General features: G+C 39.1%; 1 protein-coding gene across 2 annotated transcripts in view; it reads left to right on the top strand.

The window, feature by feature from the left end:
• Positions 1–22,767, top strand: part of TENM1 (teneurin transmembrane protein 1) — a 238,049-nt gene that overhangs the window by 89,349 nt on the left and 125,933 nt on the right. For both annotated transcript variants that reach the window (XM_071569594.1, XM_071569595.1), the window contains 4 exons: positions 3,015–3,253; positions 13,832–13,984; positions 19,113–19,312; positions 20,706–20,916. In XM_071569594.1, coding sequence (XP_071425695.1) covers positions 3,015–3,253; positions 13,832–13,984; positions 19,113–19,312; positions 20,706–20,916 — 803 coding nt within the window. The remainder of the gene's footprint in view (positions 1–3,014; positions 3,254–13,831; positions 13,985–19,112; positions 19,313–20,705; positions 20,917–22,767) is intronic.

The following is a 22,767-nucleotide window of genomic DNA, read 5'->3' as shown; positions in this document are numbered from 1 at the left end:
TCTGTCCAAAAAGGCGTGAGCTGGATCCAGCTTCCGTGCTCTCTTCCAATCATAAAGAAGTCCCTTTGCACACCAGCATTTTACCATTAAGCCCCTTTTATAAATCCCTGTGCAAAAGAATGAAATTATTCCTGGCTATTGACTGGAGGCTCTTAGAGCCCTAATAATAACTTTTAGTCCAGAATTTTCTTCCCTTTACCTCTGATACCTTTGAGCTATGCACTATGAAGTACAATCAATACTGCCAATATCAGACCTTTTTGCTGTAATTTCCAAAAAAATTAAATGATAAATTATCAATAAGTAATTTTTTTCATTGTGTCTTGAACACGTAAAGCAAGTAAAGAACAATTGACTTCTTATAATATTTGTCTGTGTATATATATGTATGTATATATGCATACATACTTCTAAAATGTATATGCTTATATCTAATAGCATATTTCTTATTTTATATGGTGATTCTGCTTCTATTTCCTTGAATGTCAAGGGGAATTTTGCCTTGACATTCTTTCCTATCACAAGTCTGAGTGACTGTACCTTGTTAACTGCTGACTGAGAAGTAAAGCTTCACATACTTGCAAAAGCCTTCCCATGTGACAAGGAGGCATTGGATCCCAAATAACCAGCTGTGTTCTCATGGCCTGATAGGAAGGAATCATGTCTATAAAGTCCTGTAGACAGTTCTATTACTTCATTTCAATGTATTATTTTACTATATTTGAATTTAGAATTTTTGAACTAAATTAGTTACAGGTAACGTTGCAATGTTCAGAGCATTACCATCTTTATAATGCATATATCTGCAGCTGTGAAAGTCAGTGGGAAGGAAAACTAGACTGTGTTGTGTAGTATAATGCCAGGATGCTGCACTCAGGGTTAATTGTCCTGTTTTATCCCGGTGCAGTTCACTGGGGTAATAACTATGATGAGGAGTAACTAGTACTCAAATTCCATTCTCATGGTTTAGCCATAAGACTCCTGATTCATAGGCACTGTAAACAGCAATGCAAGCTATCCTGCATTCTCATTTACCTTCTTTTTTATGAAACTATCTGAATAAAGGGTTCTTAAAAAGACAAAACTGCTCTGTAATACCTTTTTATTTTCTATAGTCTGGCATTTTGAAAATCGTAACCTTTCTTTTAAAATCTTAGAATGGAAATACATAATATCATACTCATTGCACCATTTCAGCAATTACCTTTTCAGGAACATGTATTTACAATATTCTTAAAGTCAAATGTCAGAGCATAACCATGTTTCATATTCTTGAGCATTTGATCCCGTGTACATCCTGCTGTGTATCAATCAAAGAAATTCTTCCAGCATGGATTGATTGATCCGCATGTGCATTCAAAACCTTTTCTTGTGCTTTACTGAAGGGTCTAAAGGAACATTTGCCATTGGAAAGACTCTAGATCATGTCAGGATTGGCCAGTTACCTTGAGCTGTAAAGTGTCTGTGACTTTTGGCTTGCAGGCATCAATCAGAGTGTTACGAGATTCTAAGTACAAGATCCTCCTTCAGTCTTGGCAGAAACAACTGAGGGCAACCTGTACCCCCAGCATGAGATATGGTGGGGCTTGTCTGAACTGCAGGTTGGTGGTTGCTTTATAGCAGTGTCTGAGTCCCAGAACAAGAGCTGGCAAGCTTGGGAAAGCTGGATGTTGTTCTCTAGGAAATGCCTCCCAGTTGGGGTATTCAAGAGAAAGGCTACAGAGGTTCTGGTGCAAACAATACTCAAATGGCAGCCCTGTGGCGAAGGTGGTCCTTGTTCTTGCAAGCTGTGTATTGTCAGGGCCACTTCACTTGCTTTCTCAGCTCAGGCCTCATGGCTCAAGACAGAGGAACACCAAGATGCACTAAACTTCTTTGGGTGCAGGCTATGGCATGAGATTGAGATGTGCACCTGTCAGAAAAGAGTGCACTGAAGAAGTTTGCTCCCTTGCATAACACAAAGGAAAGAAGGTCCAAAGAATGTTGATGTTTCCAAAAGAATATATGGTTGGTATGGGCATCCCTAAACTTGTCTTTTTTGCACAAGTTCTGAGCACATAGCACAGGAAGTTATTGTTTAATGTTAAATAAGCTTTCCCAAGTTCTCTTGGAGAGCACTTGCCAGTCCTGAAAGCCATCCTTCATCCCTTAAGCAACCACTCTACATTTCTGCACCAGAGCCTGTTCTGCCAGACACATTTCTGTACCTTATTTTCTTGTGCTAATGTCTTTGCTATTTTTTCTTGAAGATGATCAGTCCTGCAAAGTATGCTGAAATAGGTCTCCAAATGAATTCTTTCATAGTATGTTTAAGAATCACCACAGTAGGCAAAAGCATTTGAAGAAAAACTGCTCTCAAAATAGCTCAATTAAGAACAATAAAGAAATTGTACTCACCTGTACAGTAACCAGTCCAAAATGGATTATTCTTATAGATCAGGTGCTAAGTAGTGAACTTTCTTTTTTTTTTTTTTTTTGTTATTTCCTATATTTCATGGTAAAAAATAAATGTTCAGAGCAGCAAATGGCTTCAGCATATTGTGGGTACTTCTGGTGAGGTAAATCCAGTTGTGTGTTTGGGGATGGAGTGGGTACTGCTGGCAACAGTTGCCATGTCTCTGGCACACTTGTGTACAAGGCACACAGGGGCAGCTCATCTTTACAGGATCCCAGGCAGTCTGCAGAGAAACAACCTTTCTCTAAATCACTGGGAGGATAGTTTAGAATTCATTTATATTATACTATTTCACTAAAAAATTGCTGAAAATTTCATGGTGTGATTGAAAAACTTCCAGTACAGAGATGGTATTCAACTACACTTTTTCCTGTCTTTGATATTTTTGTGGGTATACACAGTACTTACCACACTGTGTGTGTTATGAAAGTTATACATATATATTTAAATATGTGTGTGTGTGTGTGTGTGTGTGATATATATGTCTTATATAGTTCCTTTCACTTTTTACATCACAAAGTAGTTTTGACAACATGGTTCTTTGTCTCTTTTTTTGTAGGCATTTCCTGTTTAAACATGGATCTGGTTCTTCAGCGATCTTCAGCGCAGCAAGCCAGAACTACCCCTTAACGTCCAACACTGTTTACTCTCCACCTCCTAGGCCTCTTCCTAGAAGCACCTTTTCCAGACCTGCCTTCACTTTTAACAAACCTTACAGGTGCTGCAACTGGAAGTGCACAGCTCTGAGTGCCACTGCCATCACGGTGACCCTGGCGCTGCTGCTCGCCTACGTTATCGGTAAGCGCCGCTGCCTCCCACTGCTGAATTATTCTTTATCTTCTCTGTTCTGTGTCTTGCTTTCTTTACACTAACACGGGTCGTGTTTTGCTAATTATGTTTGCCATTGGGGCTTTTTAAATTCTGGCAAACAAAACACAACATTGGCCAAAGGTTGAACACAACACAGAATTCTCATTAACTTTCTACTCTGTTAACCTCAATGCTGCCTAATAGAGAAAGAAATATTATTCAAGATTACAAGTTTATGCTAGCAGAGACTCCTACTGATTTTAATTGCTGTGATATTTTCTTAAATTAAACATTTGATTTTCATATTAAACCTTACAACATTGTTGCTGCTAAAGAATTGTTTGGAAAGACTGGTAATGTTGGATTGTATTTTGCCTTGCTACCTTTAGTTCATTTCTTCAGTCTCATCACCAATTAAATCTTTAACATTTTTCCTCTCAATTGTTATATCATTGGCTAAAATGACAACTAAAAATATATAGTATTTTATACCATGTTTTCTAGAATACATTCTGTTATAATTTTATCGAATTTATGTTTTTTAAAAATGTTACATAATACCTAATTTTGTTAGTAAAAATATTGGCAGAATTTATAAGAGTAGCTCAAAATGGCTTCTCAGGGTTTGGTGCGTTTTTTGGAAGACAGATATATTGAAAATGGGGTTGAAATCAATGTGGTTACAGTCACACACAGGAGAGCAAGGCTTGATTTATTACATGACATTTTCCCTGAGTATTAATGACTGCATGTTTTTTTGGTCTGAGTTGAAAATACTAAAGAACATTCTGTGTGTAGAATCTCAGAGTGTGACTGTGGCCTCTGTAAACACAGGGAAATTTAATTAGTCTTTGCTTTCTCACATGTACTGTTAGTCTCTTGTTTTAGTTGCCAGTTCACAGGTGGCAGGAGCCAGAGCATCCCCACCAATCTTATCTTACAGTTTAAATGGGAATAACTCCAGGTTTGCCTGAAAGAGTGCAGTTTTTTCTTGGTAAAATTTGGTAGAGATCCAAGTACAAAGACTTCCAAAGCAATAAGTGGCCACCGATTTTCTCCATTCTCTGAATGTCTGTCTGTATAGTGAAAGTTACTTCAATTGCAATCATTTCTTGTTTTCCACTGAGGGTATGTTTTTTTTGTGGGGAGGGCGTTTTGGAGAGGGTGGTGTTTGTTTGTTTGTTTGTTTTTGTTCCATGGTGACAAAATTTTGGTTGCTGTCAGCAAGATGCTCATCAGGAGGAATTTTTTCTAACATCCTCATCTAATGCATATGGGAAAGCAGATTTGATAATTTCTGGTGTATGATGATTCGACAGCACCTGAGGATCCCGTAAGCTCCATTAATTGCAGATTTGCATAACAGCTGGTGAGCATATGCCCTCAGTTAGGACTGGCTGTATAATTTTTGCAGCCTCATCTGTTTGCTACACATATGTCCCACCCACACCATTTAGATTTGATCTGGATGAAGCACTGTCTGTTTCATCCCATTTTAGATTTCAGTTTGCCTCTGAAATTTTGGTAGCTTTCTAGAGATACACTGCTGCATGTCCTCGGCCTGAGAAGGCTGCGAGCACTCCTTGTCTCCAGGAATTAAAAAGCTCTGTGTGGATCTCCTGGAGACGTGTCTGTGTTTGTCATAGCTTGGTAACATCAGGGTGTAACACATTTTCCTTAGGTAGGCACAAGCAGGTAAAATGGAGCTGTCTTTGCATTTTATAATTTTTTTTCTACTTTTGTTTTTAATGGAAAAATATAAATGTCTGAACCAGGAATTCTAATTCAGAAAACTTTTCAAGATGCCATTATTTGCTCTTGTTTGCCCCAGAAATTTTTCAGTTGCATGAGCTTTCCTGGTAGTATTAGTTAGCTTATTCCGAGTTAATGTTCCTGCTACCCGTCTCTGTTCAGTTAAATATTTAAATGAGTTTGTGGTCTCTGCTTATGACTCCGGTGCCTTAGTTCTTTCCCTTTTGTGAAGAACAAATAATAGCATATAAACTGTTTTCAAACTTCACTGGCTCTGTAGGCTTGCATATTTTTCACTTCAAAAATTTAAATGTGTGTGTTTTAGAGTAGTTGAATATAGAAAATCAGACTGTATGTAACACTCTGAAGATAAAATTCATTCCCCCAGGTATTTGTGTTTTGCTCACCATGATTCAGGTCCCTCAGTCCTCACTCCAGGCAGGTTTTCTTCAAGTCAAAGAAAGTTGAGTCTGAGCAATCACTACAGACTCGGGCCCAAAATATAAAGCAAAACTCAGTTTAATTTCAGGACCAAACTTAACCTGGGATCAGCTTTGCATCCGGTCAGTTCTTGAATATCTTCACTGAGGAAGATTCAACAACCTCCCTATGCAATCTGTTCCAGTGCGTGGTTACCCACACAGTAAAGAAGTTGTTCCTCATATTCAGTTGGAACTTCCTCTGCATCACTTTCTACCCTTTGCCCCTTGTCTTGTTGCTCGGCATCACCAAGCAGAGCCTGGTCCATCCTCTGACACCTCCCTTCAGATACTCATAGGTATCAGTGGGGTTCCCTCAGCCATTTCTTCTTGAAGCTGAACAGGAGCAACATGTCTCTCTTGTGCTAAGCCCAGGACTGGACACAGCACCCCAGATGTGCCTCACCAGGGCTGAGTAGAGGGGCAGGATCACCTTGCTCGACCTGTTGCCAATGCTCTTCCAAATGCACCCCATGATACCCTGGGTCTTCTTGGCACAGGGGCACACTCCTGGTTCACTGACAGCTCTTTGTCCATCAGGACCCCCAGGTCCTTCCCTGCAGAGCTGGTCTGCAGCAGGGTGACTCCCAGCCTGTACTGGTGCATGGGTTATTCCTCCCCAGCTGCAGGACCCAGCACTTGCCTTGGTTGAACTTCAAAGAGTTCTTCTCTGCCCATCTCTCCAACCTGTTGATACTGTTCAATACTGGGCCCAGTACAGAACCTTGAAGGACATCACAAGTAACAGGCCTCCAGCTACACCCTGTACCACTAGTCATGGCTCTCTTGGATGTGCTCAAAGTAAAAAAAAAAAAAAAAAAAAAAAAACACTCAAAGGAAAGTTTTTGAAATTCAATTGCCTTGAAGTTTTTCTGGTTTTAATTGTAAAAGTGAGATTTATAAATGTATTGAGATACATTTCTCCAGCATGAAAAGTTTGAAAGGACTGAGCTGGATCCATGTCACCAGCCTGGGCTCAGATATTTACAGACATGGGACCTTGCAAAAACAAAATATGGAAAAGAAAACTGAAATTTATAAATTTTAAGTAGTTTTATCTGTTAAGCAAGATGGGGACTAGCAGACACTGTACTTTGCATAAAGTAATGTACAAAGGCTGTAATATAAATTCCAAATTATCATTTGAAAGACAAGAACATACTGGATTCATGCAGACAATATTTGTATCTCCCTGTTCATCTATTGGTCCGTGTTGCTATGAAGAGTGTAAAATACCCTGCCATTGTGAAATGTTATTGTAGATATTCTCTTTTTTCTAATCTAAAGGTAATAAAACCTAAGAAACCATCAGCAATTAAAGAAGAAATTTGGCCAAAAAAATGTTAAGAGTAAATTGGGCAAATGCAAGAAATAAAATGTGAAATACATTTTTTTTTGTTTTTTCAGCACCACATTATTTTCTTTAAGTGCAATACAATGGGTTATGTGGCTGCTCATCTAGTCAGTTCTTTTTAGCTCATTAGTAAGTAGGATTTTTCTTCCATGATACTTTACCATTTTATCAGCAGCTGATTTGGACTTGCAAATCACTGGTCCTATTGATCAAAGGTGCTGAACTCCTACTGCTGCTATTGATTTCAGCAGGTGATGCAAATGTTCAGTGCCTCTGAAAATTGCATCTCATGTTCTTGGATTTAACCATCCCTGCCTACGAAATGACTATTTTATTTACAAATGAATTCTCAAGTATGAATATGAAGTCGTCTCTATCCTTCATGATATTATCACTATTTATGAGTGTGCACTGCAGATGGGTATTGGGTCTTAAATTATATTCACATGGAGGGTAAGGAAATTAAAAGCTCTCTTCTGCCTGCCACTCTGACCTGCCATTTCTCACTCTGTGTACAAGGTAGAGGCGTGATGGTTTCAGCATTGGCAAAGGCCAGGCCAGATTTTAAGGATATATGTATCTCAGTGCATATATTTATACCATTTGTTGCATAGCTTTAGACAGTATAAAACAGTAACAAAAATAGAAATTATGCAGAGAAGGCTCAAGGGGAATATATGCTGATTTCCACTGAAGAATATAATGGTATAGTAAACAATACTAAATGTTTGAGGGTTATGTAAAAGCTGTGATGCAGATGCACAGCCCTGAAATGTCACTGAACTCCTTAGTGTCAGAACTCTCCCCGAGACAGATACATCAGGGTCTCACAGCTGGGAATTGTGGTGTCTGCTCTCTCGGGTCCTGGGTCTTACTGAGGAACTTGATATTGTCAAAATCTTCAGGTACTCAGAGGAGAAAGCCTGACAACATCTACTGTTGCCTAAGATTAGGTTTTGTTTGTTATTAAGTCTAGAATACAAGTCGGTAATGAAAGATGGAGCCATCATCCCTGTAGGAGGATTGCAGAAGAGGGGGAGTATATTTGTATTTTCAGGTATAAAAATAAGTTAGGTATAAAGAGAAGAGTGCTTGAGAAAGAGGAGAATGCTGAGGATTAAGACAGCTATAACAAATACATGGAAATATATGGAAAAATCCTTATTTCATTAAATGCCTTAGATAGTCCAAAATAACTTACCACTTCAGTATGGTTTTAAAAAACAGTATTCTTAAGACTGAATAAAATATTATCAGTCTCAAAATTTCAAATTTGTTTAGAGCAGAATGAAATAGTATTTTCTTTATGAGTTACAGAAGATCATCCCTTCTGTAGGTCAGGATCAGGACATTGATTCTGACTCTTTTTTGTGTTCAGATATTTTCACATTGCTTCACCTTTACTGGAACTAAGACACTGATGCATCTGTGGCTTCATGCCACGGTAAAATCCAGTTTTATAAGCAAAACCTACTAGCAGTTACAGAAACAAATAATTTTCTGGCACTTAGTCAGAGCAGGTGCAGAAAGAGTAGTCAGCTGCTGATATACATTCTATTACAGCTCTTCTAATGTCTGGGCTTCAGGGAGGTGATCCACTGAGATTCTGTAAAATAACTGGAAACAGCAGAGAAAGCTAAACAAAAACCTTTAGAGGAGGTCAGCAATTTGGAGGGACTTCACATTTGCAGGATTTTTGTCCTCTGAAGTTTATCTCACAGGTTGTAAGTACTTATTGCACGGGACTTTTTTGATGTCTCCTCACTACTGAGTGTCTCTTTTGCACCAAAGCCAAGGCTCTTATTCATATTCTGCCAAACATAGAGCACCGGAGTTGACAAGCTGAGCTTACACAGAAGGTAGATAAGAATAAATTAAATTAGATCATTGGCTTCACAGCAGATGGCAGGTTAATCCAGTTTACAAAGCGAGTTCTGAAAAAATTGCTTGTATCTTTGTGAATATTTACTGTGCTGTAGAATTGTGGGGAATGAGGTAGACAATCTGGAAGTGTCAGTGTGTTTTGTTTGAATGTTGAATAAAATAAGCAATCTGGCCATTTGCTTCAGAGGTAAAGACCCAAACTTTGGTTCTGAGCATGACCCAACTGGTTTCACTAACGGCAGTAACATGAACTGACCAAAAACCTACCTCTGGATAAAGTCCCTTAGACAGCATGAAGTCACACACACTTTTCATCTCTGTTCCATGAAGGAAATTTATGAAAAGGGTAGATGATGTAGGTCTTTAATTTATCTTTTTCTGCATGAGATCTGTTTTATACCTAATAATTATTTTTTACCTAAGAGGCATAATAAATTAGCCAAGAAAAGCTCTGTACTGAGTAGGATCTTCTGTACTGGAGAGAGAGAGGTCATTTAAAGTTGCCCTGTGCAGCTTCATTGTGTAGCCTGGCCAGGGCAAGTTGGCTGAGCAAGTAGTTTAGGTTCATCATAATCCTGTGGCATCCTCAAGTCACTTCAGATCCACTGACTACAGACTCCTCCAAATTTAGCATCTGCCATAACATCCATAATGCATCTTAAAAAAAAATAATTCTATGTCTACTTTTGTGTTACAATTTTATCAGAAGCTTTGAATTAAATAGGGCTATCTAATAAAATATACATGAAATACAGATATGGCAGCATCCATCCTGTAAGCCCTATCTCCAGACATTATGTAAAGAGGGTGAAATTTTGCCTTCAGATACATTTTCCTGCCTCCAGATCACCTCAGTGAAAGCAATGTGCAACTTTGCTCATGGCAACATGCAAAAAAACCTTCACAGAGCAAAGTAATCATGTCACAATAGACAGGGGGTTATATTGGAGTTAAATGCCTCCCTGACATCCGATCCCGTCAGATCTCGAAAGCTAAGCAGGGTCAGCCCCGGATTAGTACTTGGGTGGGAGACCTCCTGGGAAATGCCAGGTGCTGTAGGTTCTAGTCCTGAGGACTTCAATGTCACTGTCCAAGCTCGCTCGGCCATGGCAGATGAACCTCAGGACTTAAACGGTGGGGCCAGTTCTGCACATGCTGAGCCTCACCTAAAATCCACTGCGCAGACTGGAAGGGCTCACCCATGTGGGGACAGCCCTTCCCAAATCTTCGTTCGCGAAGCCGAACCACACACACATATTGGAGATGCAAGCAAGCTAAAAAAAGAATCTTTTCAGATGAGCTTTGCAGTAGGATTAGAAGAACCAAGGAAACAGAGAAATTAAGTTGGAAGTTCAAGAATGCCAAGTAAAACATTGCAATTGCCACCAGCAGGGAGAATATCACACTCAGCTGCCAGAGGAGAGGTTCAGCTGGGCCAGCTGAGGGCATGTCAGGGACAGATGCTCCTGCTGACTCACCACAGCCCCTCCTAACAGAAGGATGAGTTTTGCAGTCCTGCCAGCTAACAAGCTCTTTTCTCTCCCTTTGCCTGGTAGTCCTTGGGTTCTGCCTGAAACTGTAGCAGTTCACCAGTGACCTTATGCACCCTACTAGTAGCTGAAGTATTTTAGATGCTGCAAAATACAGGGTATGCGATTGCAGAATTTTTTTGGAATGCCAGATAGGCAAAGCCAAAGTAGCTTTTGCTTTTTGCGTAATGTAAGTGTAGTCATCAAACCTCAAAGGCTGTTTTGTGTGTTCTGTGTGAACTTGAGCTACATCATATAATTCATCTGTAGTCCTAATAGTGGGGTTAGCAAGCAGCCCTCAAGTGTACTGCAGTCTTCTTGTGTAAGCTTCAGTCTGGAAGGTTGAACTCTGAGGAAAGGGCAGATGCCTTCATCAGAAAGTGAATCTCCCTCCTTTTTACCCAGCCCACTGCTAAGTTGGGCAGAGTGATGGAATCATCTTTTATTTGGTCTGTGCAGTAGGATCATATACCTGGGCATTACACAAGGGGAATACAGCTGAGAACCTTGCAAATGAATTTATTCTGTGGGGAATAACAGTGTGGTCCACACCTGAATTCCATTTTCTGTGCACCTTTGTGTAAAAAGGGAAAACCAAAACCCAGAAATTCACTAGCAAAATCAGAGAGAGAATGGCTTAAAAGAGAAGTTCTTTTGAGCTTTTTAATGAAATTCAGTACATGCCTACTTATTCCTAAAGAGATTTGAGAGACGGAGATTTGAAAGTTTTATGTAATCTTATTTGGTGAAATAAATGTATATTTAAAACATGGTGTACATATGCTGTAGAAAACAAGCTTTGTAGGAATTATGTATACCCTAGGTAAAAGAAAAGTATCACAGAAAATGAAGAGGCAAGGTAGGGCTCTGTGTCTAGTAAGTAAAGATTTATTATTCCTTGTAGTTAACTTCTGAAAAAGATATCTCTAGGAATGCATGGCTTTATGTTCTGGTGAGTGTCAGAGGACACCTGGATCTGAAGGTAATTTCTCAATAGCTAAAACTAATATAATGAAAATGGGAATGATTTTAAGATTGCAAGATGAGCAGGTTTCTGCAGTGCTAGAAGTCATTCAGTTCCATTCAAGCAGACCTTGTTTTCACAGCAATGAGCTTTGTTCTTCAGGTGTGCCCACTGTTTAGTGCAAATCCAGCGTACAAGTACCCTGTGTCACCTCCCACGAACTGCAGGTCCGAGGCTGGCAGGGAGCAGCATCTCTGCAACGCAGCTGGTGTTTCTCAGGGAGGAAGCTGACTGTCAAACATAGATATAGATGGGTTTGCCAGCTTGCCAAGCTTTGGCACGAGCTATGAAAACAATGGCACTTCCTCAGCCTGAAGGAAGACAAAGCAAGTAAATGATTAGAATTGGTGTGAGTGGATGACAACCTGCACAGAGGATGTGATCTAGAAAGGATATGCAGTAAGGAAAAGGTGCAGTGCACATTCAGCCCTTGCTTTGTGATGTACCCTCTGCAGCACGTGCAAATACTGTCTTAAGGAATTAATAACAGCAATAATGGGAATAGTTTAAGAAAGCAACTAGATTAAATTCATTATTCTATAACCACTAGAAGCTAATTGATATGTGAAGTTGTGTTTTGCTTCTAGTGTTAATCTTTGTAGTGCTGATATAATTATTTGGATTAGTATAAAATAAATGCACATTCTTTAGTTATCAGTCCCATCGAATTTTGTTCCCTTTTGTTGTTATTAAATCTTTCAATAATAATAATGTCTAGCCCAAGCCAGGAGCAAGAGCACGTACTCTAGAGATGTTGAGGTGTGTTAGCTTTTGTTGTGCCATCCACTCTTGCATTAAGCTCAAAGCTCAGACCTTAGCTCTGTGTGATCTGACTGCAAGATCTTGTTCAAATTATTAGCATAGTTCCTTGATGATTTTAAGTTTATAGAATATGAAGTGATCTAGGCAAGTCTCTGGCTTGAGTTCTCACCATTGACACTGGAGTACACTTCTATACTGTGTCTTCTGGGGAGTGGGATTCTGCTGCCCAGGAGTTTGTCTCCAGAGCCCAGATCTGATGGTGAGTGAGTCAGTTGGGAGAATCCAGTTAATTTGTCTTTCTTCTCCTGAAGCCAGTATAAAACATACAAATGTGTCACAAATACTGTGACCTCACTAACTCAATAGTAGTGCTCTCATTTGCTTGATTTGGATCATGTAGCTGTAGTTGGGTGACTCAGGAGTGCACAGATCTGGTAATGACTGCAGATTGGCAGCTTTGCATTCCTGTGGTAGTTTTGGCAAGCCCTTGCCAGAAATCTATTCAAGTCTTGGGATTTTGTTAAATTTTTATAATTTAACTTTTCAGCATTCAAGGGAGGCTTGTGAGCAAACACATGGGAAATGGACTCCAAGTTTCCTGGTTGTATTGAGATTTTTTCTGTGAAGTATGTGCAAGTGCAGAATAAAACAAGGTACTTTCTTAATGCAAGACCCATTCTAGATCACACTTCCCCCTAGAGTCTCTGAGGTTCCTACATGATTAAGGAAGAGCAAATATATTGCCTTTTAGGCTCATACTGTGGGCAGATCCTACTCAGTGCAAATTGCTGCATGTGGCTAAAGAGCTGCTGCTCGAGCTTTGCTCTTTATGTGACAATTTCAGCTCCTCAGTGGGGGATCCTCAATCCATATTTTAGTGGGTCATCTGTCCTCCCCGCTGAGTTACTTCAATGCTAAGGCAACCTCTTCCCTGAAATGCTTTGCACTTCTCAGTAAGACCTAGGTAATTGTCTAGACTGACTGCAGTGCTATCACATTATATTAAAATAAGATCCTCTGTTGCTGTCTTTCTCCTACCATCCTTTGAGGCCTCAGATCAGAAACAAAGAAAAGAAAGCAGAAAACACAAATGGCTCTGCAAGCAAAGTAGAGTAGGCAGCCCCTGTGTATGGTAATAAGGATAGTTTATAACTTCCTAAAAAGATTATTTGATTTCATAATGCATGCATAATTAGCAATTATATTTCTGTTAATTTGTATTGTAAAATAATTGCACATATTTTAGATCTAGAGCCAGCTTTTCATCTGCAGTGTAATTCTAGAATGAATACACGGAGTCAGTGTTTTTATTATTGTTTAACCTAAAGGAAAAGGTTTGGAAATGCAGTGGGCACAATTTCACTTCCAACTGGATTGAAAAGGTGAGAAGTTTTAGTTGGTGGCAGTGCTTTAAACAGAAGAGTCTGAGCTCTTTGCCAGCGAAAGCTGAGGGACTACATTGATGTAGCATTAGAATCTGTCACACAATATTGAATTTATTCAACTGTTTTCCTTTTAATTGCAAGTATTTCCATTAATTGCTGTAGAAATTCATCACCCTGACCTGGCTGAGCTCAAAAACAAAAGTGTGGAAACTAATTAAACATTGAGTTTTAAGGTAAAGTAGTAAATTGCTCATTAGCCCCCTTGAAATGCTGATTTATTACTAACATAACAAAGTAATACTCGGCTTTGCAGAAACTGGGTCATTGCATTCTTTCATAGTCTCACTGAAGGTGTTGTAGCTTAGAAATCAATTAATTGGTCTTCATTTTTTTGCAGCAGTACACTTGTTTGGTTTAACCTGGCAACTACAGCCTGTGGAAGGGCAGCTCTATGAAAATGGAGTTAGCAAAGGAAATAAAGGAACAGAATCCGTGGACACTACTTACTCACCAATTGGAGGAAAAGTTTCTGATAAAACAGAAAAAAAAGGTATGTGTGAATGGGCAGACAGATAGATTATGAACAGTTAAACATTACTACTGCTACATTTTGACAATATTTTGAGTTCAGGTTCTGTCTTCTTTAGTATAATTTTTAAATAGATATGAAGCGCCCATAACCAGATAGTTTCCATTAGCAGAACTCTTGCTGAAATTAGCCACCAACCCAGACCATTAGGAAAGGAAGGTTCAGTAGCACAGTAATTGTCCTTTTTTGGTGAGAGAAGAGAGATGAGAGCATTTGGCTTTTGTCTTAAGACAGGGGAAGGGGAAGACTGTATTCACCTTGTTCCCCCTTGTGCAGAGGTTTTGATGCTGTCCCTGTCTTGCAGACCAAAGTCAATCTCGGGCAAAGTGAAACCCTTTGTACTGACACGTCAGGATGTGCAGAGGAGTAGAAATCTTAATGCTTTTCAAGTCATCCAGTTCTTGAAGGCGTAAGCTAAAATAGAGTCCTGTCACATCCCAGTCACAGTGACTCAGCTCACAGGAATCTACCAGGGCTGCACAGAATGCCCCAGCCAGCCTGGCAGCTCCCTGTGCCAGGGGCACAGCCCTGCTCTGCCCTCCTGCCCCTCCGCAGCTTCCCTGTGCCCACTGCAGGGGTTGTCTTGTGCACAACCAAGGCACATCAGTTCTCTATGGCAGCAGAAAATGGGTTTGTTAAAGAATGCAGATGATCTTTTGCCATTAAGTGGCTGAACTAGCCCTCTTGAAGGGGCAAAAAATTGCCAGAGCTGGGATAGGAAAGAAGTGGGCAGTGCAGCCAGGAGTATGAAACAGAGAGAAGGACAAGCTGAGAAGTGCAATTCCTCCCTCTAAAGTCTTGTCATTTAATGTTGTTACATCACCTGCTCCAATATTATTCACAAGCTCTGCCCATGCTTCTGACTGACCACTGTGACCATGCTTTCTGACCATAAGAACAGGTGGCCCTCCCCTCTCTTTTTATGATACTCAAAAGTGCATAAATCAGATCAGAAAAAGTGAATGCAAGTAGAATATGAAACCAAATCTTTCCAGTTGTTAGGTGGAAGGTCAGATTGTACTGATAGCTCTGCAATGATAGGAGATTTCCAGAGCTTTCAAATTTTAGAGCAGAGCAGTGGTCTGATTTTGTGTGTTCCAGGTAAGATTTATAACTGAAAATATGCAACAAAGTGGGACATTGTTGTACCAGTCCCTCCAGGAGGAAGATTGTATTGTGCATCAATAGTCTTACAAATCAGTGTGGCACAACAGGATAGACATCGTATTAGATAAATAAGCAATAGAAATATATGTAAGGAGATGATGAGGTTGTTATCCATTATTTTGTTCTTTAGAATGGATTGGTAGTGAATTGCAGTCAATGTTTTGTTGTATTTCTGTTGTATTTTTGTCCTGGTGTACCACAGAAAATATCTCAAATAGTTCTTCTCAACTGCGTTAAATCATTTTGTCAATATATTACAGATTTAATAAAAGCTTTTCTAAAGCATTTGGCTTCCAAAGGAGGATGTGCAGAAAAATATCAAAAACTTTAAAAAATTAGATACTTAAAAACAGAGAAAAGGATATGTGAATCAACAGAGACTCAATGTAGTAGGTGACAACCCAAAGCACCTGCCCTGCCCCAGGGAATCCCAATGTCTAGTGTAGCCACACAACTCTCCCACAACACTAAAGAACAGTCTGTGATAGCAGAGCCTTTTCACTGAGGGCTTATCCTGCAGTTTCAGGTCAGTCATCATCACAGCTAGACTGTTGTCTCACTTGTCCCCTTTCACCTTTTGTGGGTAGCATGTAATCCAGAGTGTACTAGCAAGGAGTTTACTCTGGGAAAAACAAGAAAAAATCATGTGAAATTAGTGCCACTCATTCACCATGAAATCAGTACACTGGCTCTGGCTAATTTTGCTCATTTTATTTCTTCCTGTCACTTTTAATATAGAACAGTAATTTTATTCCCAGTCCTCACAAAAATTTCTCCATGGAGATGTGGTGAAAAGCAGCACTTGGAAACAGGCAACTCCTTTCCCTGCAGCAGAATACCACAGGAAGTAGATGCGTTGCCTGTAAACTTGAAGCCTCTGATGTGATTTCACAGGGATAAATAACTGCTGTCAGATACTGTGGGCTCCCATTTTCCCAACTCAATGCACCAGCACAGAATGCTTTTCCAGGTTTTGAAAGCATATATTTTGACTAATCTTTTGATGAAAATCGGGTTTACAAACCAGGAAGTCAGATTTCGTCAAGTCACTTTATAACACAGTGACCCACGGCTATGAGTTAACATTTTAATATGTAGTACTGTGATTAAAAAGTCAGATATCCTATTGATGCTGCTCTTTACCAGGGGAGTACGAGGAGATTGATTGTTTCAGGATCAGTAATAATCAGCATATGGGTATGTTCTTGTGGAGGTAATTGGCACCACGCTGTTCGGATTTTTTATTTCTTGAAGCCAAGAGAAACCTGTGAATAGGATTTATCTTCTGTTTTAGACTTCCAAGGAAAGTGTTCTTAGAAAGAATAGAGAGGACTTAATACCAATTGGCAATATTGCTGGCTGTGCAAGAAATTGAATATAGATAATTAAATGATGTTTTGTCATAAGAAAAATGTTTTTAGAACAAGAATTGTATTGCAGCACTGTAATTTTAAAAGCTTATTTTGGACTTTTTCAAGAAAGAGCATGGAAACACATGAGGATAGTCTATGAAAAGTATATCTTCAGGTGCCTTTTTCACATCCAAATACCTCCTTAATTCAACTAAGCAGAGAAACAGAGCTGAGTTCTTTTTCTGTAAAGAAGGCACAGTGGCTCAGTGAATGAAAATACACATGAAATCAGGCATGGCTCCCACAGTGGCCTTTCCATGCGATGTGGTTGTCTGGAAAATTAGCATTTGAAAGGTAGAGATACTGTGACAGCATCCTATCAGCAGGTGGTAGATAGTATATGTATTTTCCTGTTAGCATTGTGAACAGCAGCATTCACTTCTTTCCCCTGTGATGAGAGAAATGGGCATATAAGTGTATCTGGTTTTTTTAAAGCTTACATAAAATTGCTTCTAAAGCAAAGGTATTTTCAGCCAAATGTGGAAAAAGTCTGAGATGCCTTGTTTTGAGCCTAGAAACGCTAACATGATACTCAGCAAAATTTGATAACATCAGTTAGTGAAAATTCACCCAGAGTAAACACATAATGCTTTTTCTTTTCAACAAAGAAGCAGACCTTCTCACTTCAACAAAATAGAAAGCAGTCGCTGTATTTTGGAGACCTTGAACACCAACCAATAATGCCATTAACTTCAAAAATTATACTGTATCCTTGACTTTTTACCTAGATCTACTGTCTTGTAATTGTATCACATTAATTACCATGTGTCAATAACACCAAAAAGTTCCTTAGTGTTTTACTTAACCCCGGGGTAATTGCTTGCAAAGAATCATTAAGATTTAATATCTCTGGAGTACTGGAAATAGGGGAAAAGGTTTGTAAATTTACATAAGCCTAGTAGGATCTTTTATAGGTTGGGGTGGGAAGGGATCAACTTTTGTTTTCTGACATAGAAAGTTTAATTCTCTTTTCAAAACTCAACACTCAAGATTTTTTCCATGAAGCAGACTGGGGAGGAGTCTCACCTTGAACATTATTAAAGCAGCAATTTAGAAATATTTTAACTCACAAACTAAGGACTGCACTTTTAAAGTATGAGATTAATCTGTGCACTAAAAATGGATGGTTTTTACATGATGAAGTGTTAAAAAGGTAGCTCCTAGTTCTTGCTGTAGGTTTGGTCACACAAAGCTGATGTAAAGCTGAAAGATCCAGTACCCTGGGAATTGCTCCTGCCTTGTAAATTAAATCTCTATTCATTAAGAATGCTAAGTACTTCCTACGCTAGTTAAAGCCTCTGTAAGGTCCCACTGAGGGTCTTTGTTATTAACAGGTTCAGGAAGGAGCTGGCCCCAGCTTTGCTACTGCTGTTTTCATTTCCAGAGGCAAGTTGTAAAATTTCACGTACATTATATTGCATTAGAAATTTATATGCATTATTGTAAAAGGTGGGGCTCCAGTCACTTTGCTCCTCGTTACCTTTCACTGTGATACTGGAATGAAGTGAAACATAAATGGATACGGCTGCTGAATTCAATCTTCTTCTCTTGACTCGTCCTCTGATGCCACATACAATCCTGCTTTTATTCTAGTTGAGAGAAAGGATGGAAATGTCAGACTTTTACCAACCTTTTAGTGGAATTAGCTCAAATGTTAGCAGGATTGGGTCTGTGATTTGCAGCATGTCACGATGCTGATCACAGACAGGCATTAAAAAATACAAAGATGGTGATATAAGCCAGCAAAGCAAGCCAGCTCCAATTGAGTTTGGCAAAGTCTTCTTTATGCATTCCATTTCCCTTTCTATTTCAGTGTTCTCATACCCATGTGTGAAGTTACATATTGTAGATGTCTGCAAATTTATTGTTTGGCATTATGAAATTATGCCAGTTTTCTCTTTAGAGTGCCTGTCCCTGTCCTCATGCCCCTATTACATTTTCATGCAGGAAGACCAAGCCAGAACAGATGTCCTTTATTTCTCCAGGACTAGATTATCACTACCATAATAAAACCATTAGGCATGGTGATTAATAGAAATCTAGGCTTTAGACACAGGCTCTGAACTACTGGGTGAATTTTCTGTGCTCACTGGGGTCCATTTGTGCAGCTTATGCAATGCCTTCAGCAGCAGCCTAAAATCCATGTCAGAGGAGGAATGTCCCACTGCCTTCTCTTTGTGTGTTCGCAGCTGAAAGTGTTTTGTTTGTACAGCTGATAGGTAAAGACCATGGTTTACGCAGAGCAGTTCCACCTTTTCATAATCAGTGCAGTGTTCCAAGATTTCTAGTGCAAAAATGCCCCCTGACACCTGTTGGTGGAAATACTGCATGCAGGTTTATTTTCATGTTCTAAATCGTTGAATAAAAAATGCAATTGTTTCAGTAAAATGTCCTCTGTTTAGAGTTTGGTTTTGGTATATTCCATTATATATCTAAGGCACATTTATACCTGTTATCTTCATCCACTGTGAATATAAAACTGACTGATTTGTTTGTTTCTGGAAAATTAGTGTTTCAGAAGGGCCGGGCCATAGACACAGGAGAAGTAGAGATTGGAGCCCAAGTGATGCAGACCATCCCCCCTGGCTTATTCTGGCGCTTCCAAATTACTATTCATCACCCAATGTACCTGAAATTCAACATTTCTCTGGCAAAGGATTCTCTGCTGGGAATTTATGGCAGAAGAAACATCCCACCTACTCATACTCAGGTAATTTGAAATAATCCTGATTCTGCCATGCTTACATTTATGCTTTCAAAGCAGAGAGGGAGGAGAGGACTGGCTGTAACCACGAAAAGCAGTCTGGTTATCCCTTTCTTTTCCCGAGCTCTAGCTTTGCACTCAAACCATCCCCTCTCAGGGGAAGGAACAATGTCCTGCCAGAAAGGTCAGCAGCTGTAGCCACGAGGATGTGACTGTCTGGGAGGCTGGATGGGTACACACTGTCCAGCTCCAGCACCTTCTGTGCAAGGACAGTGGGATGAAGTACCACATCACTTGAAAATACTTTAATCTTTCTCTGGCTCCATTAAAAGAAACAGTCAGTATAAAGAGTTAATAGAAAAGAAAAAAAGCTGCTTCTGGTTTCTGAGATGATGATTATTTTTGAGTGCTTACTCCTGGGGATTTTGCAGGAAAAAACCTAGTTAATAGTAAAATAAATAATTTCTTATGCAATATTGCTGGTCACATTCAACTTTTTTTTTTAGACTTAATGTATTTGGCATATGAAGCAGTCATTTCTATAGATAATAGATTTTTTCTTTTCTTATAGCAGGATCACACTCCATAGAGTGTGATAAACATACATGGAGTAATGGAAAGACTGTTTATAAGGGATCTCCGGAGAACATGTACTCTAACCTCAAATATTATTTACTGCAGTTTTTGGTATTAGAAATAACCCCATTTAGCAGTCGTTGACTGTGATTGGAGCTGGATCCTCAGTTGATCTGACATTGGACTTTACTTGAAATCAGAATGCCTAAAAAACCTAGAGAAATATATGCATTTATTGAACAGGGATTCATGGAAAGGTTTACATCTCTGATGCTTTGAGGTTAACAGATCTTAAAGTTGTCAGCATCAACCTGATGAGGTATTAGGCACTTTCATGTTAAAAATATATATTTATTGCATTAAAAAATTAAATATAAAGTATATTTAGGCTTCAATATATGATATTGATATTAAGGGGCAAAGATTTAAGATCTGATATAGAGCAATAGCTTTGTTAATCAGTTCTTGGCGTTTGAGACGAATAGCTGCATAACATAGGCACTACAGCTTGGGAATTTTGGAATTATTTCCATTAAAGAGATGTAATTGTTGGAGTAAATCTGCTGTATTTAGTGCAGCAATTCAGAATTTGCCCTGCCACAGCAAACAGCAAGTTTTGATGCCAGATTTCTGACCTACCTTAATGCTTTTTATATGTAAACCGAAGTTGAACAGACAAGGTTATGCAACTGCTGTCCACATTGGTGAATACTTAGGCAATTCCTCAGAAGATTTCAACTATTTATTCCTGTTTGAAGGAGACATGCAGAGTAGATTCATGAATATTTGCTAGCCAGTTAATTTTTGCTCATTATTATTTCAGTTTGATTTTGTAAAGCTGATGGATGGAAAACAGTTAATTAAACAGGAACCAAAAAACTCAGAGGAGCCTCAGCAAACTCCCAGGAACCTGATCTTAACTTCACTGCAAGAGACAGGTTTCATCGAGTATATGGATCAAGGAGCTTGGCATATGGCATTCTACAACGATGGAAAGAAAGTGGAGCAAGTGTTTGTGCTAACCACAGCAATTGGTAAGAACAATTACAGGAAACTTGTTATTCTGATTATTACATTGGAGAGATGCATTTGTAAAGAAATTATTGACCTTGATTCCAGCTCCTTGTAAGTATTCTCTTAAAAATATTTTATTTCGGCTTAGTTTAATTAACCTCAGTGGAGCAACTTCATGTTTAAGCCAATATTAGGCAAATAGCAATATTTGTATGTTAAAGATGGATGTTATCGAATTAATTAAGTGTGAAGTTTTGATGTGTTAAGATTTTTATATGATAGCTTTAATACTTGAGTAATTTCTGGTATTATCTTGTTCAAAGTAAAAGAGATTATGTCTGCCCTCTCTACTTACATGGGAACCATAAATCCCACACAAATCCAGGCTTTAAGTTTTTATTTCCAGTATTTGAGTCAGTTAGAAGTTAGAAAATCTAAAAGGTGGCCTTTGTGGCTTTGGTTGTGAATGTTCTTTGATGGATGGGTGCTGTTGTTTCATCCAGTTATTCAAATAAACCATTTTCTTTGGAATACAGAGGGCAAATACAGCAGGCAGTGTCCTGATTGCATATCAGATTCCTACTGCCTTTTTAACATATAGGTGGGCAAATGTTTGCAGAGGTAGGTGTTGTGAGTGAGCAGTTCTCACACGTAGGGCTTTTTTGGAATTTCAGTTTAGGTGAAGTGTTGTATTTATGACAGTCTCAGTTTGCTGCAAGACTTTAACCACTATACCCTTTAGTTAACCTGTTCTACCATATGTTTAGCAAGATGTCTTTACTAGTAATGGACATGCCATCTGCTTTTCAGAACAAGTGGATACTATTTTTACTTTGTGGTAAACACCTTGCAGAGCAGGACAGTATGATTCAAATAGCAAAGTTCTGAAGGACTTACAGAAAAAGAAACTTAGAAATTGAGACAGAGTTGTAAAGAGTGACTCTGGTGTAAAATTTCATATTTGCTCTGTTCAGGGAAGTGTATCTTTTGCAAGCAAGAAAATATGCCATTATTCAATGCCATGTGGGAAGACAATATTCAAGCAATTTCAGAAGCATCTTTGCAGATGCTCTACAAAGACCATAAAACCTGGCCAAACTCCAGCCCAGAACAGAATCCAAATTCCTGCCCTTTGTTTATTCCTACTTTAAGATAGCAGGTTTATACAGGGGGTTGAACTAATATTTCATTTAGTTGCATAACCTTTAAAAAAAAAAGGTGAAATCAACTGCAATTTGGTTCTTGTTACCACTGATAAAAAAAAAGAAGTTGTCCATCCCTTCTGTGCCCAATAAGCAGAACAGACTGTGTGTTAAAGAGGGAAGTGTGTTAGACAGTGCAGGCAGGAATCCTTATAGTTCATCTGCAAAATGGCTGCAAGGAGATGTTTTGAGGGAAAAGACTGTTCATACTGCAGCAAGAATCTAGTGCAGATGCAGTTGAAAGTAGTGTTTTCATAACCTGGGTTGCTGCTTCTCCTACTTTTCTGTGTGTAGTCGTTCTTCATTGGTTTTGGGTGTTTCCATAAAAAAAATCCTTGGGCCATCCTTCTTAACCAGACTGGGCTGGAGTCAATCTGACATTTCTGCTGCCAAAGGAATCAGACAGGGCCAGAAACACTCAGAACAGAGCAAGGGCTTGGGTGCATCTCTGCTGTATACCACGGGGAACCAGTCAAGCCCTCCTTGGCAGCAGCTGCTGGGTAGTATTTCAAGATGTTCAATGTTAGTTATGTACAAAATTGATTTTGCTGACACTTTAGCTAAAGCTCAGGTCAGACTTTCCCATGAGGAAGGTAACTTGCATGCAAAATGTGGCCTGCCTCAAGCTTTGTTAGCTAAATAAAGGGCAGCCCAAAGTGGACATTGCAT

Source organism: Pithys albifrons, chromosome 14, assembly GCF_047495875.1.
Source record: "Pithys albifrons albifrons isolate INPA30051 chromosome 14, PitAlb_v1, whole genome shotgun sequence".
NCBI lineage: Eukaryota > Metazoa > Chordata > Aves > Passeriformes > Thamnophilidae > Pithys > Pithys albifrons.
Note: the sequence above shows the minus strand (reverse complement) of the source record. Positions and strands in the feature narration are given on the sequence as shown.